Raw genomic sequence first — 17,353 nt, forward strand, 5'->3', positions numbered from 1 at the left:
GACTTAAAAGCACAACTCGGGAAATGAGAGCATCTGAGGAGTGCGTGAATGCAGAAATTACACTTGCTCTGACAGCAGCAGGTAGCGGTTTTTTAAGCAATTTCAACTTTTTTTTGTAAGTTATGCTAGATTCAACTTGATTTTTTAAGTCAGTTTAATGTTATTGAAATTCAAGGAGACCAATTTAATTCAGTGAACTTAACATTTTAAGTTCTAACTTACTGGCACACTGTAAAAAAAAGAAAGTTGAGCCAACTTAAAAGTTTGCTCGACTTATTTTTGTGCACTGTAAAACCCGACAAGTTAGGTTAACTCAAACTGTTTGAGTAAACTTATTGCCTTAAACCATTTAAGTTTATAAAACTAACAATTATGAGTGCTCTGAACTTATTTCAGTTGAGTTCACTAAAATAAGATATACATTTCAATTAAGTGATTAATTGAGTAATAATTGAGCATTAGTGATGAACACCTGCTGTTAACAAACATAATCACTGAAGAAAAAGAAACACAAGAACGACTAACTTTAGTCACAGCCTTAGATGAAATCAACTGAAATAAAATACATTAAATCTCTCAAGATCTGATTAAACAACCCCACAAACAGCATCACCAGCTCCACTTATTAATAACCAGACTGACTTTATTTCTGTCAGACATCTACAGAAGATCTTATTGAGAATTAACTAAGGTTTAGATGTTGATTTATTGTTTCATTTGAAGTAACCATGTTAGAGATCAGTGTCTGCTTTAGTTGGGCTCTTGACCCTTGACTTCTGTGTTAGTTTATTTTTCTCTCCTCTTTTTCTCTGGTTGTTGTAATCATGTGTTCCTCAAACATATTTGTTACAACTCAAAAGCCCAGAGAAAATGATCAATGAACTGATCTCATTGTGTGTGTAATCTCTGATTAAATGGATGTTGTGTTGATTATAGTAGGAGTGATTCTAAGAGCCAGTGGTTCTGTGACGGTCAGTTAATAAAGGACTTTTTAAACAGTTTGTCCACAAAAAGTTTTAATCTACGGAAGCAGTTAGACTCACACAGACATCAAGAATCAGCTTATGAACCTCAACAATGGTGACCATTATAAAACAAGAAAAAAAAGAAAATTCATGCTGCAATGCATGCTGGGTACTAGCATAGTACAAAACTCATCCATGGATCCCAGCATGCATTGCAGCATGATTGTTTTTTTTTTTTTTTTTATATGGTCACCATTGTGAATCACAAGTGATTATTATTTTTTTTTTACTTGACATGATTAGTTGAAACAACTAATACTGAAAAGTCCAATCAGCTTACAGAGAGCAGTTCAGCGCCAGTCAGGATTTTACAAAGTGAGTTGAAATGACTGGTATTTGTAATTTGTTTATACTTAAAAATTTAAGGCAGCCACAAAACTTAAGTTTTTAAGTTGGAATAGGTGGAAATTTTTTACAGTGTATCGATTTGGCACCGGTATCGAAAAAAACCCAAACGATACCCAATACTTTTGTCCCCGGGTTTTCCATTGGTCAAGTATGCGAAGCTTTTTATTGAAAGTAAAACATTGTCCAATGAAAAACATGCAAATCAAAAAAAAAAAGTACAATTAAAATATTGAACACCAACAGATGTGGACTAATAGAATTCTAGTTGCTTTATGTTATTTTTCATTCATTTTGGATTGTTCATGAGAAAATGTTTTCTGTCATGACGTCCTGCCATCTTGGTGGTTTACTATTTTCAAATCTCTTTTTATTTACTATTTTTATTGATAGACACTCATCCATCTTACAAGAAAATTAGGAATATAGTTTTATGGTAGTAAAACTTTGGCATCTTTGCAACACAGGCCTCTAAAATCAGACTAGGGCAGACCAAAGTTGAAATAAAGCAACTTTTCATAATACTTTTGGTGCTTTTTTGTTATTTTGAGCTTGACAGACCCAGTCCCCTTTGATTATGTGCACAGAAGAGGCCAGGGCATTCTTAGAAGAAACTCATATTCATTTGGAAGGACATGAGGGTAAGTACTGTACATGAAAAAGACGAAGGTCTTTAGAGTTTTTTTGACTGACTGAAACTGAAATGGCTTCTCTGACAGCGTGAATTACGCTGCTCTGTGGTGTGCTGACCACAGGAAGTCATTTCACATGTGAAAGTGACGATTAAACCCACAGCAGAAGGCAAAGACGAGCCCCTGTCCAAAGATAAGCAGCCCACAAACTGTTGTGGGACATCAGTCGATGAGGCAATGTCAATAGATGACAAATAGCAATCTGCTTCATTCAACAGTTTTGGCCTGTGTCACATCGGTGAGTACCTAACCAGAAAATGTGGCTTTGCATCTGAGGCTGTAATTTCTGATGTACAATTATTATTCTTTTTTTAGCCACAATGCAACAAAGGTCATTATTTGAGTTGAGCACTTCTCACGATAGAATCAATTTGACGATAAAAGATGAAAGAGCCAAATGACCTCAGTTGACTGGTTTCCATGTGGTTTTTTACATATTAAAAATGGGCCCTCTTTAAAATTGTGACATATTAGCAGGGCCGTTTTAACCATTGGGCTAGGCGGGGCTGAAGCCCCGGGGCCCGAGCAAGGAGGGGGCTTTTTTGAACGATATGTGCACATATCTATCAAGCGATCGCTGCCCTGTATTTCTTCATTCACCTCCACTCTTCACTGCGTTCTGGAGTAATATGGAAATGGTCGCGCAAAGAACAATATTCGATAAGTAAAAATGTCAGCAATTCTGAGAGAGTGGGGCTCAAAAAATGAAAAACTCCAAATACGAAGAACAGAAAAAAAAACACAAGTTAGTCAGTAAAATCCCCAGCTATTGGGTTATTTTACTAAAGCTAATGATGGAGTGGAAGTTGTTGGAACAGCGAGTGGACCGCGCACAGCAGTCCACTTTTTATTCTGCGCAGAGCATAAAAGAAACAAAAAAACAGTTAGCGTCATCGTCCACACAGATTTTAGGTTAGTTTGATTATTAACTGGATGTACAGTATAATGGTTTTGTGTTTGAACAAACTCTATATAGGCTATTCATTTAAGGGTTGGGAGATAATCAAGATTTTTGCGCGTCAAGATGTAGGCTAAACTTATCATTTAAATGAGTTTTAAGCAGGTATTAAAGCAAATGGTTTAAACTGTTAGTGAACATTAAGCAGTGGGGCAGAATTTATTCTGGTAAATGCGTGCATTAAGACGGTTTCAGTCTGATTTCGCGTGGCGTGCATCTGCTCGTATTGCGACTGAATAAACTTTTCGCTCCTTGTTGTGCTTAAACGTTCAAATACACCGCAGTGTGTCATCTCGTCTTTGCGAGGATCCTCGTAAACACAGTTATTTGTGTCTTAAATGAACGTTAATATTTAAAGATAAAGCATGTGTAGTGTTATATCTGAGATCCTGGATATGATGAGATATTAAAAGGATAGTTCACCCAAAAATGAAGATACTGTCATACTTAAACTCAAGTTGTTCTAAACCTCTATGAATTTCTTTGTTTTCCTCAACATAAAAGAAGATACTTTGAAGAATGATCGCAACCAGTTTCTGGTCCCCATTGACTCCAATAGAGTATTTTTTTTCATACTATGGAAGTCATGGGGGCCCAGCAACTGTCTGATTACCAGTATTGTTCCAAATATATTATTTTGCATTCAACAGCAGAAGGAAACTCATACAGGTTTAGAACAACAACAGAATTTTCATTTTTGGGTGAACTATTCCTCTAAAGCAGCCTAATATAGCTGCTGTTGCCATTTGTGTCATTAATGTAAATCAAACATCAGAAAGAAAATCACTCACTGTCCTTGACTGAATCACTTTTGTAAAATAAATAAGAATTAATGTATATTGAATACAGTGGACACCATTCAGTCTATTTGTAAATTTTTTTTATACATCATAATATTATTCAGTGCTTTAAGTATTTCAAGTAGGTCGATTTCTTATGATCTTTGTTCTGTTGTAGCCTAATTGTGACTGTTTACTTGTCTTCAGTAAGCTTATGTTTACTTAGACTAGTATTATCAGTTGTGATATTGAAATTGATAACAAAAATTATCAAATTTCAGTGCATCAAGAATATACAGGTGCTGGTCATATAATTAGAATATCATCAAAAAGTTGATTTATTTCACTAATTCCATTCAAAAAGTGAAACGTGTATATTATATTCATTCATTACACACAGACTGATATATTTCAAATGTTTATTTCTTTTAATTTTGATGATTAGAGCTTACAGCTCACGAAAGTCAAAAATCAGTATTTCAAAATATTAGAATATTTACATTTGAGTTTGAATAAATGACCATCCCTACAGTATAAATTCTGAGTATCTCTTGTTCTTTGAAACCACAATAATGGGGAAGACTGGGGGAAGACTGCTGACTTGGCAATGATCCAGAAGACAAACATTGACACCCTCCACAAAGAGGGTAAGTCACAGAAGGTCATTACTGAAAGGTGTGGCTGTTTACAGAGTGCTGTATCAAAGCATATTAAATGCAAAGTTGACTGGAAGGAAGAATTTGGGTAGGAAAAGGTGCACAAGCAACAGGGATGACCGCAAGCTTGAGAATACAGTCAAGCAAAGCCGATTCAAACACTTGTGAGAGCTTCACAAGGAGAGAACTGCAGCTGGAGTCAGTGCATCAAGAGTCACCACGCTCAGACGTCTTCAGGAAAAGGGCTACCAAGCCACTTCTGAACCAGAGACAACGTCAGAAGCATCTTAACTGGGCTGTGGAGAAAAGAACTGGACTGTTGCTCAGTGGTCCAAAGTCCTCTTTTCAGATGAAAGTAAATTTTGCATTTCATTTGGAAATCAAGGTCCCAGAGTCTGAAGGAAGAGTGGAGAGGCACAGAATCCATGTTGCTTGAAGTCCAGTGTGAAGTTTCCACAGTCAGTGATGATTTGGGCTGCCATGTCATCTGCTGGTGTTGGTCCACTGTGTTTTCTGAAGTCCACAGTCAACGCAGCCATCTACCAGGAGATTTTAGAGCACTTCATGCTTCCTTCTGTTGACAAGCTTTATGGAGATGCTGATTTCATTTTCCAGCAGGACTTGGCACCTGCCCACACTGCCAAAGGTACCAAAAGCTGGTTCAATGGCCATAGTGTTACTGTGCTTGATTGGCCAGCAAACTCGCCTGACCTGAACCCCATAGAGAATCTGTGGGGTATTGTCAAGAGGAAGATGAGAGACACCAGACCCAACAATGCAGATGAGCTGAAGGCCACTATCAGAGCAACCTGGGCTCTCATAACACCTGAGCAGTGCCACAGACTGATCGACTCCATGCCACGCCGCATTGCTGCAGTAATTCAGGCAAAAGGAGCCCCAACTAAGTATTGAGTGCTGTACATGCTCATACTTTTCATTTTCATACTTTTCATTTGGCCAAGATTTCTAAAAATCCTTTCTTTGTATTGGTCTTAAGTAATATTCTAATATTTTGAGATACTGATTTTTGACTTTCATGAGCTGTAAGCTCTAATCATCAAAATTAAAAGAAATAAACATTTGAAATATATCAGTCTGTGTGTAATGAATGAATATAATATACAAGTTTCACTTTTTGAATGGAATTAGTGACATAAATCAACTTTTTGATGATATTCTAATTATATGACCAGCACCTGTATGTGACCCTGGACCACAAAACCAGACTTAAGTGTAAATTTTTCAAAATTGAGATTTATACATCATCTGAAATTGATGTATGGTTTGTTAGGATCGGACAATATTTGGCCGAGATACAACTATTTGAGTTTTTATACATTTACGGTAAGAGATTTACAAAATATCTTCATGGAACATGATCTTTACTTAATATCCTAATAATTTTTGGCATAAATGGTTTTTTTTTTATAATTTTGACCCATACAATGTTTTTTTGGCTATTGCTATTGACTTAAGCGACTTAAGACTGGTTTTGTGGTCTAAGGCTCACATTCACATATACTGTAGTTAAAGCTTTAAATAGGATTTTTATCCCATATATATATAACTATATAGATATATATATCATTATTGTGATGGGGGGTCCTGCAGTAAGTCATAGCCCCGGGGCCCAGTGCAGTCTTAATGCGGCCCTGCATATTAGTTCTCATATAGCTCGCAAATTATGTTTAACAATCAACTATTTTAAAGGCTAAGCATCTCCGTTCACTACTTGTTAAAGGAATAGTTCATCAAAAAATGAAAATTTGCTTGAAATGTGCTTCCTTTCAGTTCATCTGAGATCAGGATGAGTGTGTTTCTTCATCAGGTTTGTAGAAATGTGTCTCTGCATCAGTGTCGTTTGTTTCAGCTTATATCTTCTCCAGATGTTAACTGATGGACTGGAGTGGTGTGGATTATTGTGATGTTTTTATCAGCTGTTTGGACTCTCATTCTGACGGCACCCATTCACTGCAGAGCATCCATTGCTGAGACACTGATGCAGAGACACATTTCTACAAACCTGATGAAGAAACAAACTCACCTTGCCTAGTCGTGGAAAGTCTCAGCTACTGTGAAAAGTGAAAGTATGATGCTGAGATCCTACAGGTATTTTAAAGCTGCTAGGCATTTAGTAGATGATGACACCCACACAATCAAACATCAAACATCACACACTCACTCACGAGCAATAATCACCCAGAGTGGTAGACAAGCAGAACGAAATGCAGAACCGAAACTGGTCTGTCACAGTGACGTTGTCACTTAGACAGCACACAGCGCACCACTGCTCTAGCTTAACCCTGGAATCAAATCTAAATTTAGCAGATTACCAGAAGGTCACATAAGCAGCGTTACCGAGAATAAACCCGTCAGCAGTGCTGTGTAAAAACCGTCTCATTTCTGTGAAAGCAGAAGACTTTTTGTTGCTGATAAACCGTTTTAACGTGTTTCCTCACCTTGATGTCAGAGCAGTTGTTTCCAGCCAGGTAAACTCTGAAGGAGAAGGAGCTCTCGTGGCCCACCTCCTTGAACACCTGCACCACCCCATGGTGCTCTGCTAATTTAGACGTCTGAACAATCGGACCCACGGGTGAAAGAGATGACACGGTCCACTTGACGTGACTGCCGGAGTGATCGGCCGAGGGCTCGATCAGACCACGGCTGTTCTTCACATGCAGCACGCTGAACTTCACTTCGTTGTCTTTATCTGCTGAGAGCGAAGGGAAGACGACCACGGCAAAAGAGTGAGCAGAAAGAAAAGAAGTGAGAATGATGGAAAACAAACACACACTTCATTGCAATTCTCAAAAACCCTCAAACAAGCACTTATTCTTTGGGAGAAACCAAAAACCCCAAACTTTATGAAATCTCTGTACCTGCTAGACACAGTGAGTGTGGGAACTGGACGGATTTGAGAATAGACGGATCGCAGTCCACGTCAAAAATGGGACCAGCAAATTTCCACGATCCAGTCAAGTATGTGCTGAACTTGCTCCAGGAGAGAACGCAGTAGGTGATCTTGACGCGCTGAGAGACCTCGAACACCAGCCCGGTGTCTGAGCACTCATACACACCCTCAGCATCCAGCTGCAGCCTACACAAGAGTCAACGGAGCCTAAACTCACGTTTGTAAGCACTGCAGCCTATACAGTTATCACAACACTTTCAAAATTCAGTTTAGTCAGAAAATATCAGCTATTGTTTAACTCATAAGCTGTAATGATCATTAAAAGGTTTAATATTTTACATCTCAAGTTCTCAAAAACATACTTCAACACTAGCATATATACGCTATGTGGACAAAAGTATTGGCACCCTCTTCTTTAGAACAGAAAAAGGCACTTCCAAAACTGTGGCAACAAAGATGGAAACATAATTCATGCATTTAAAAATTGTATTTCCACCTCTGTTGCAACAGTTTTGGAAGTGTCTAAAATAACGTGGCACTTGAAACTTGGCTTTCTTGACCTATTATTCATCGGGGAATTATACCATGCAGCAGAAACATTTCAGTGACACATTTGACAATTCTCACATTACATCTTGGGTTCTTCTAAAGCTGCCGGTGCAGAGAAGGATTTTACACTAGTTAAGTTTAGACTGCAGCACTGGTCATTTAGAAAAAGAGAGTCATAAAGCGAGGACACATCTGCTGTGAGTCAGATGAGACCGATCACACCACTGTGATGACAGTGAGGACATACAGTATGTACAGTATGGAGAACAGAACCTACTGTAGCCGATCTCTAGACATTTTCCTGGGGGTGACGAGCTCGAATTTGGGATTCTGTGAGGGAAAAACAGTTTTGTGTCAGCATTACATTCATCACCAGCCGTTCATAAGCCATTCTGTCAATCCACTGGCTTTTTCCATTCGCTTAAGCTACAACAGTATTATATATACCTCTTGAAAACCACTGGCATATAGATACACTACCAGTCAAATTTAACCTATACTTCAATTTATGTTTATGACTTTGTTTTATGTTAAGCAAAGTTTATACTTTCAATTTATGTTTCTCCCCTAGTAAAAAAGTAATATATTTAAAGTACATTTATTTCATACTTATTATTTCAAATATATTAACATATATACTGTCATACAACTATATAAAAATGATAAATAAACTGTATATGGAGTACTACCTGTGCACAGTGCACATTTCTTAATATTAAAGGTCATTGCACACTGAGTCCGAAATTTTTGCACATTAAAAAATAAATGCGACCTCACGTTGTGTTAATCACGTTTACTCACTGCCTCCAAAACTTTCATCTGTCATAAAAAAAATTCGGATCGGTTTCGATTTGAAGTAATACCTATAGTAAGTAATACCTTAATAGTAAGTACCTGAAGTAATACTTCCACTTTAGCACAATCAAATATACAAAAGTATATATTTAGTTAAACCTCAGCACTACTTCCGCACATTTAAAGTGCATTAAGCACAAAATTAGTTTAGTATACCAAAAGTACAACTGCAGGGTATTGTTATCAAGTACATAAATATGTAAATGTATTTGTAGTATACTTAGCATGAAATAAATGTATTTCAAATACATTTTTGTATATCTATTTTTCACTAGGGCTTCTGCTTAAGAGCTTTTGCTTAAAATACTTGAAATCAGTTTTATAGATAAAGATCATAGTAATCTTTTTTTGACAGATCATATAGTGAGGAATAAAAAGAAGTGCTCATCACACATGTTCCTCCTTTATCACTACACCCTTTTGTGTTATTTCATAGTTGTCAATATTTTCCACGCTGTAGAATAATAGTAAAACAATGTGTGGCAAATGTTTGACTGATAGGAAATGTCTTCAGAGAGCCAGTACTAGCCTTGTGCTGAAAGTCACAATGTTACAGGCTTTATGAAGGTAAATTTAAGACTTTTTAAGACCAAGCAAAGAAAATTAGACTTGAATTTAGTATTCAAGAATGTTTAGATATTTGTACCACAGACAAAACCAGACAAAATACTGAGCAAGATACTTATTTTTAGCAATGAATGCAACAGCTGGAGACTTTAAGACCTGATATTTACAGATACCCACTGTTTAATTATTTGATTGTTTACTACACTGTATGTTTTGTAAAATGTCCCGAAGCTAAGAGCGTTCTGTGTTCAGAGCCTGACCTTTAGAGCTCTGCACTTCTCACAGCAGGACTGAAGCGGCTCGTCTGAGGCTTTATGGGAGACAAACACAGATTTATAACATCAGCTCATGATCTAAACACAGCACACATGAGAGGAGGATCATTACCAGTGTGATTTTCTGCTCTGGCGCTCGTGTCGGGGTCTGGAAACACAGGATCATTTATCATTATGGTTTATCCTTGACTCAAGATCAAGAGGATTGACCTACAGGACCCCTGAAAGCTTTACATTTAAATTTGATCTTAAAATAAAATCTTACTCCAGTCTCTCTCGTTATTGTGATTCTTATGGAAAGGTGTTTACTGTTGTACTGTATGTTAGGCTTTCAGTGCACTTCATCTTCTGTTTAAAACACAGAGGCACTTAGGTTGTTCAGACATATGACAAAAACATACCAAGAAAAGCTGCAAGATACATTACTGTTCAGATACTAATATTTTAGTGGATTATAAGGAGATGAAAATGTGTTTTCTAGTTCACCAGAACAGATTATATACAGTGATCAAATCTGCACCTGAATCTCTTTCCTCTTCCTCCTCATGGGCTTCCTCTTCCTCCGAGCTCTCCTCAGTTGATGTGTTATCTGAACAAACACATGCACATTCATATCAAATCTTTGGGGAAGAAACACTGGCATAAATCTCTGAATATACTTTGGAATTAATATTAGAACTTTAAAAAAAAGTTGACCTAACTCAAAAAAATAAGGCAACCTATCGCAATCAACTTAAGTTAACTCAACTAGCAACCGACAACTTAAAAACTTTAGTTCATCTAATGAATAAAAGTCAGTCCTACTGAGTGTTAAAAGATCTGTCAGAGCAACCACACTGTAAAAAATAGTTTCAACTTAAAATAATTTGTTACCCGCTGACTTATTAAAAGATTTAAGTCAGCGGAGTAACAAATTATTTTAAGTTGAAACAACTTTTTTTTTTATACTGCAAAGATCTTTTAGCAATATTAATCTTTTTTTACCTCTTTCTTTCAGATTTAGGTTTATTTTTAAAGTCTCTTACATAACATGGATAGTATTTGCCCCTTAAAAGCAAAGGCAAACATTTATGCTAATGAACAAATATGTTAAATAAGCTGTAATGAGATGCAAATATACAGTAGCTCAGCACACGATTCTCAAACATGGTGAGGATCAACAAATTTTAAATCAGTAAAAATATATCACTGTAAAACCCGACAAGTCACAGTAACACAAACCGTTTGAGTAAACCAATTGCCTTAAACCATTTAAGTTTTTAAAACTAATAGTGATGAGTACTCTGAACTTATTTCAGTTGAGTTCACTAAAATAAGATATACATTGCAGTTAAATAATTAAGTGATTAATTAAGTGCTGATTGAGCATTAGTGATGAACACCTGCTGTTAACAAACACAATCACTGACAGAAAGAGAAACACAAGAACAACAACTGACTTTAGACACATGCTTAGATGAAATCAACTGAAATAAAATACATTAAATCTCAAGATCTGATTAAACAACCCCACAAACAGCATCACCAGCTCCACTTATTAATAACCAGACTGACTTTATTTCTGTCAGACATCTACAGAAGATCTTATTGAGAATTAACTAAGGTTTAGATGTTGATTTATTGTTTCATTTGAAGTAACCATGTTAGAGATCAGTGTCTGCTTTAGTTGGGCTCTTGACCCTTGACTTCTGTGTTAGTAGTTGTTTTCCTCTGGTTGTTGTAACCATGTGTTACTTGAACATATTTGTTACAGCTCAAAAGCTCAGAGGACGTGATCAGTAGTTGGTTGTTATATATTTATAATGACAATCATCTGTAAGTGAACTGATCTCATTGAGAGTGAAAGTAGACTCATTGTGTGTCTAATCTCTGATTAAATGGATGTTGTATTGATTATAGTAGTGATTCTAAGAGCCAGTGGTTCTGTGACAGTCAGTTAATATAAAGGACTTTCCAAACAGTTTGTCCACAAAAAGTTTTTCTCTATGGTAGCAATTAGACTCACACAGACATCAAGAATCAGCTTGTGAACCTCAACAATGGTGACCATTACAAAAATAATCAAAATCATGCTGCAATGCATGCTGGGTACTAGCATAGTACAAAACTCATCCATGGCTCCCAGCATGTATTAAAACTTTTTGTGGACAAACTGTTTGGAAAGTCCTTTATGTTAACTGACGTCACAGAATCACTGGCTCTTAGAATCACTTTTACTATAATCAATACAACATCCATTTAATCAGAAATTAGACACACAATGAGTCTATCTTCACTCTCTATGAGAACAACTCACTAAGAGATGAATGGCATTATAAATATATAACAACCAACTACTGATCATTTTCTCTGGGCTTTTGAGTTATAACAAATATGTTCAACAAACACATGGTTGCAACAGCCAGAGAAAAAGAAACAGAAATAAAACTACCAACACAGAAGTCAAGGCTCAAGAGCCCAACTAAAGCAGACACTGATCTCTAACATGGTTACTTCAAATGAAACAATAAATTAACATCTAAACCTTAGTTAATTCTCAATAAGATCTTCTGTAGATGTCTGACAGAAATAAAGTCAGTCTGGTTATTAATAAGTGGAGCTGGTGATGCTGTTTGTGGGGTTGTTTAATCAGATCTTGAGATTTAATGTATTTTATTTCAGTTGATTTCATCTAAGCATGTGTCTAAAGTCAGTTGTTGTTCTTGTGTTTCTCTTTCTGTCAGTGATTGTGTTTGTTAACAGCAGGTGTTCATCACTATTGCTCAATCAGCACTTAATTAATCACTTAATTACTTAACTGCAATGTATATCTTATTTTAGTGAACTCAACTGAAATAAGTTCAGAGCACTCATAATTGTTAGTTTTAAAAACTTAAATGGTTTAAGGCAATCGGTTTACTCAAACAGTTTGTGTTACTGTGACTTGTCGGGTTTTACAGTGATATATTTTTACTGATTTAAAATTTGTTGATCCTCACCATGTTTGAGAATCGTGTGCTGAGCTACTGTATATTTGCATCTCATTACAGCTTGTTCAACATATTTGTTCATTAGCATAAATGTTTGCCTTTATGTTAAGGGGCAAATACTATCCATGTTATGTGGAAAATTTCAAAAATAAACATAAATCTAAAAGAAAGGGTTGTTAGAAACAAAAAAATAGTATTGCTAAAACATCTTTGCAGTATAAAAAAAAAAAAGTTGTTTTAACTTAAAATAATTCATTACCCCACTGACTTAACTTTTTTTAATTGTCAATTAAAATATTCTAGTTGTCCCTTAAATTAACATTGAGTAACTTGACATTTCAAGTTGATTAAACTAAAAATTTTAAGTCAGCGGGTAACAAATTAATTTAAGTTGAAACAGTTTTTTTTTATTTATTTTTTTAGCGTAGCCTTTATGAAAACTGCTTCTCTCAATGCAGAGAGTGCGTTCATTTATGAAAATGTAATAAGGAAACTAGATGAGGTCAGAAAAGCATGTGTATGAGTTGGCATTGTCTTGATTTCTGTTTACAGGCGAATGTGCAATAATTCTGATGAAATTCTCAAAATGACAACAATCGTGATCAGTAACAATTTGAATTGAGTAGTTTCATTATTATGCAGCATGACTAAAATATGAGTTTATATATTGACTAAAACTAGTCTAAGATTCCTAGAATTTTAGTCAATTACAACTCCACTAAATAAAAAAAGAAAAAGAAAGAAAGAACAAATTTGGTTTGACAGCAGCCTGGACGTTTTACCCAACAGCTCCTCTCAAAATACAAATCATACATGTTTTAGGACGAGCAGATGACAGTCGACTCTATCCCTGTGCTGAAAATCCTTCAGCTAATTTGGTGTAATCGGTCAAAAATGATCAGCCTTGCTTGTAAGTGACAGACAATGCTTGTAAATCTGCCATTATGCCGTATTATCACCAAATCTTGGATTCAATCTTTTTATCAACTTGTTTTCAATTAGCAGTATCTGTTTGGAACTGGCTGATCATAGACTTCATTGATCTGAGCTCATGCACCTGAAAAAAATAAAAATAAAAATAAAAAATATTTGGAAATATTCTCTCAAAATCTGAGGGACTTACCAATATTTGTAAACAACAATATAGCATAACAAGAAATTTAAAAGCTATTTTTTGTAGAGTGGTCATTTTTGACCAGGAACACCACGAGTGTAACTAAGTAGGATCGGAAAATCCCCCCAAAAAGTACAAAAATTATCAAAAAAGAAAAGAAAAGAGAAAAAAAAGGAAAAAAACTTGTTTGTGCAAAGTCAGTCAATTTTAGTCCAATGCGATAACATTAACTAGAGCTTTTAGGAAAATCCTCTCAGGGTCAAAATGTACATTATAATAAATATTCATTTACTAGTAATATGACATAATTTCTCTCTTGGAAATGAATATTTAACAGTAAAGCACTGAGTCTGAAAATGTACTTTTGTTAATAATGGTAACATCTGCAAAGTGTGTAAAAGCCCAACTTTTCAAAATTCCAACGACTCTACGGCCCTTGATTCTACATTGTATTCTGTCTTATTAACCTCTACCATTGTTCTTCTGCAGAATCATACGTGGATCAGGGTAAGCAAGGTAAACCCATGCATGTCTTGTCACTACCGTGATAGAAAGTAGGTCTATATGTGTCAAGTTGCTCCTGACTGCTGTGCAGACGTGATTCATGATTACACCATCACTGCTGCACAAAGAGTGGAGCTCTCATTAAACCCAAGAGTTCATTGTTCCAGCCTAAACAGTCATGTTTTCATGCTATCGTTTGTGTGTTATTTGTCTTTTGCTGGAGAGAACCAAAGATTCACACACTTGTTCCTGCAGCTGCACTAAGTCTGATATTTTAGTGTTTCTGCATGAGACATTAGGAAAAATGCTGAAGCCAATTATCTGTGAAATCTGTCATATAGAGAATGATAACTTCATCTAGATGGAATATTTACAGTCTGTTAATTCTTCATATGCTACTCAACAATTCGTGCCTTATTAAATGAAACCACAGACATGAGTTTTAAATGAATCCACGCACCTGTACTGCTGTGAGAGCTTTCAGCAGGATGATCTGTTCAACAGAAAACAGAAACATGACAGGGTTATGAAGGGCTCGTGAACTAATAACCTCACCATTTAAAGCTCGCCTGATTCATTCAGAAGAGAATACTTCATTAAAAATAACAGAAATTAACCAGCAATCACACTGATTGTACGTTAGGTGCTCTGGTCCTTTTGTGACCACTGGAGGTCACTGTTTTTGTGTTTTATTTGTTCTGGGACTCTTATTATTGAGTCTGGTCTTCCTGTTTCCTTTTGCAATGATAGCCTTCTCTCTCTCTCTCTGTGTGTGTGTGTGTGTGTGTGTGTGTGTGTTCTCCTCCTGACTCTCGTGTTACTTTTAGTGTTTTGACTTGTAAATAGAGTTGCTCTTGATTTGCTTTTGCAGTTCTCCATGTGCCACCTGAGACAATGTATAAATAGTTTAGTGTGCTAATTTGTTATTTTACAATCAGACTGTGCAATGATATATATGCTGCATGTTTGATGGTGAGTAAAGACAGTTTTGGTATTACTGTAAATTAATGTCATTCAAACAATGAAAGGCACATGTCAGGTTCAGGGTTTAATGTGGTAGCATGGCGGCAGGAGGACACGGCATTGTGATTTCATTTTTGGCGCTTGTTATCGTTTGTAATTTGTGCCCATCAAGCGAAACCTTCTCTGATAATAAGCAATGCTTTAGTGTTTTATCTGAAGTAAGATGTGACGTGATATCTATTGGCTACAGGCGGAATATTATTTTTTCCCTATTACATTTACACTCGTCCAGGCCCTCGATCTCAAAACACTCTTCATGGACAGAGTTGTAAATGAAAAAGAAGTTGATGTGCCTTCTAAAAATCTAAACAATTAAGACAGTAATATTTATACGTTTTAAATTAACATAATTTATATGCTTGATTGATCCCTTTTCATAAAAACGGTCTATAGCCTGAAACGCTGTTGTATAAGATTTTTGTTTTTGTGGAAACCTGTATCTGAACTGTAAATCATGTAATTTTATGGCTCAAAACTGTGTTACCATAGACACTGTCCAACCCCGCTCATACTGTGTTCATTATACTTGTGCGGCTCTTAAAATGGGTCATAAATTGCCTTTAAATATATTTTTAAAAATTCTGCAGATACCCTGTAAATAGTGAAATAAAATTCCTTCCTTCATATTTGTTGATATTTGTGTATTGAAAATATTTTTGATTGACATTTAAACTCCTATCTGATTTTCTATATTTAAAATTTAAAAAAAATAAAATAAAATAAAATAGTAAAATAGTTAAATTAATTTTCGGGCTACCAAAATCTGAAGAGTACCTGCCCGAAGGGCTACCAGGGATTTTGAAATTTTGTGAGCCCTGGAAGTAGATAATTATAATGTTATTAGGAAGGATCGAAATAGACAAGGAGGAGGTGTTTGTATTTTTATTAGATTGGATATTAATTTTAATGTGTTAGACATTAATGTGGAGCAGGAGTTATTGTTGTTGGATTTATTGATGCCTGCGACTAAGCCTATACTGTTTGGAGTTTGTTATCGTCCACCCAGTCAAAAAATTTTTATGAGAGACTTGAGTTTGTTCTGAATAACAATAACGATGATTTGGCAAAAGAATGTATTATTATGGGGGATTTTAATACAAATATATCTAATAGAACAGGGGATAATTTTAAAGCTTTGCAGTCATTATGCCAATTATTCCATTTAACCCAAATAATAAACAAATCTACCAGAGTTTGGGAAGGTGGGGAAAGTACCATTGATCTAATTTTGGTATCTGATGAAAAATATATTTCACAGAAGGGAGTAATTGACTTTGGTATCAATGATCATAATATAATTTTTTGTACAAGAAAACGTAGTAAAATAAGATTTAATAATCATAAAACAGTACGAATTAGATCGTTAAAAAAATATAATATTGAAGTATTTAAACACTATCTTAAAAGAGTTAATTGGAATGATATTCTAAATATTTCAATAGTTGATGATGCTTGGAAATTTTTTATTTTTTTAGAAGTTTTATTTCTTAAAGTAGTGGACAAAATTGCCCCCCTCAGACAGGTGAGAGTTAAGCAAAGAGCCAGCCCTGGATGGATCAGAAAATATTGGAAATATTAAAAAACAGGAATAGGGCTCTTTCAGTCTATAGGAGAACTAAGAATCAGGAAGACTATCTAAAATTTAATGCACTTAGAAACCACTTATATTCCAGCTAGATTCTTAAGAGATGCTGCAGATATTATAGCTCCAACTATTACATTTATTGTTAATCGTTCCTTGGAAAATGGTATATTTCCATCTGATATGAAGTTAGCTAAAATCATTCCGTTATTCAAAAAAGGTAACAGATGCGATCCTGGAAACTATCGTCCAATCTCCATTCTTAGTGTGGCTTCAAAAATTTTAGAAAGAATTGTGAATAAACAGATGTATGAGTATTTAAGTAAGAGTAGTTTAATTTATGATTTTCAGTCAGGTTTTAGGAAATCTTATTCGACTGATACTTCTTTACTTTATTTAACAGATTTTATAAGGAGGCAGATAGATGAAGGTAAAATGTGTGGTATGGTACTTTTAGACCTCCAGAAAGCATTTGACACAGTAAATCATTCAATACTTTTAGACAAGTTAAGTGTCATGGGTTTTTCAAGTAAAGTGATAGCCTGGTTG

General features: G+C 35.4%; 1 protein-coding gene across 2 annotated transcripts in view; it reads right to left on the reverse strand.

Annotated features, from left to right (window-relative positions):
• si:dkeyp-97b10.3 (uncharacterized) overlaps window positions 1-17,353 on the reverse strand; it is a 40,121-nt gene that overhangs the window by 8,821 nt on the left and 13,947 nt on the right. The window contains exons 3-9 of one of the 2 annotated variants that reach the window (XM_058745503.1): window positions 14,660-14,692; window positions 10,133-10,201; window positions 9,725-9,760; window positions 9,598-9,647; window positions 8,193-8,245; window positions 7,335-7,552; window positions 6,915-7,165 (exon numbers count right to left, since the gene is read on the reverse strand). In XM_058745503.1, coding sequence (XP_058601486.1) covers window positions 6,915-7,165; window positions 7,335-7,552; window positions 8,193-8,245; window positions 9,598-9,647; window positions 9,725-9,760; window positions 10,133-10,201; window positions 14,660-14,692 — 710 coding nt within the window. Of the gene's footprint in view, window positions 1-6,914; window positions 7,169-7,334; window positions 7,553-8,192; window positions 8,246-9,597; window positions 9,648-9,724; window positions 9,761-10,132; window positions 10,202-14,659; window positions 14,693-17,353 lie in introns of both variants that reach the window. The other variant, XM_058745502.1, reaches the window with a different exon arrangement.

The sequence above is a fragment of the Onychostoma macrolepis genome, chromosome 15 (assembly GCF_012432095.1).
Source record: "Onychostoma macrolepis isolate SWU-2019 chromosome 15, ASM1243209v1, whole genome shotgun sequence".
NCBI classification, from domain to species: domain Eukaryota; kingdom Metazoa; phylum Chordata; class Actinopteri; order Cypriniformes; family Cyprinidae; genus Onychostoma; species Onychostoma macrolepis.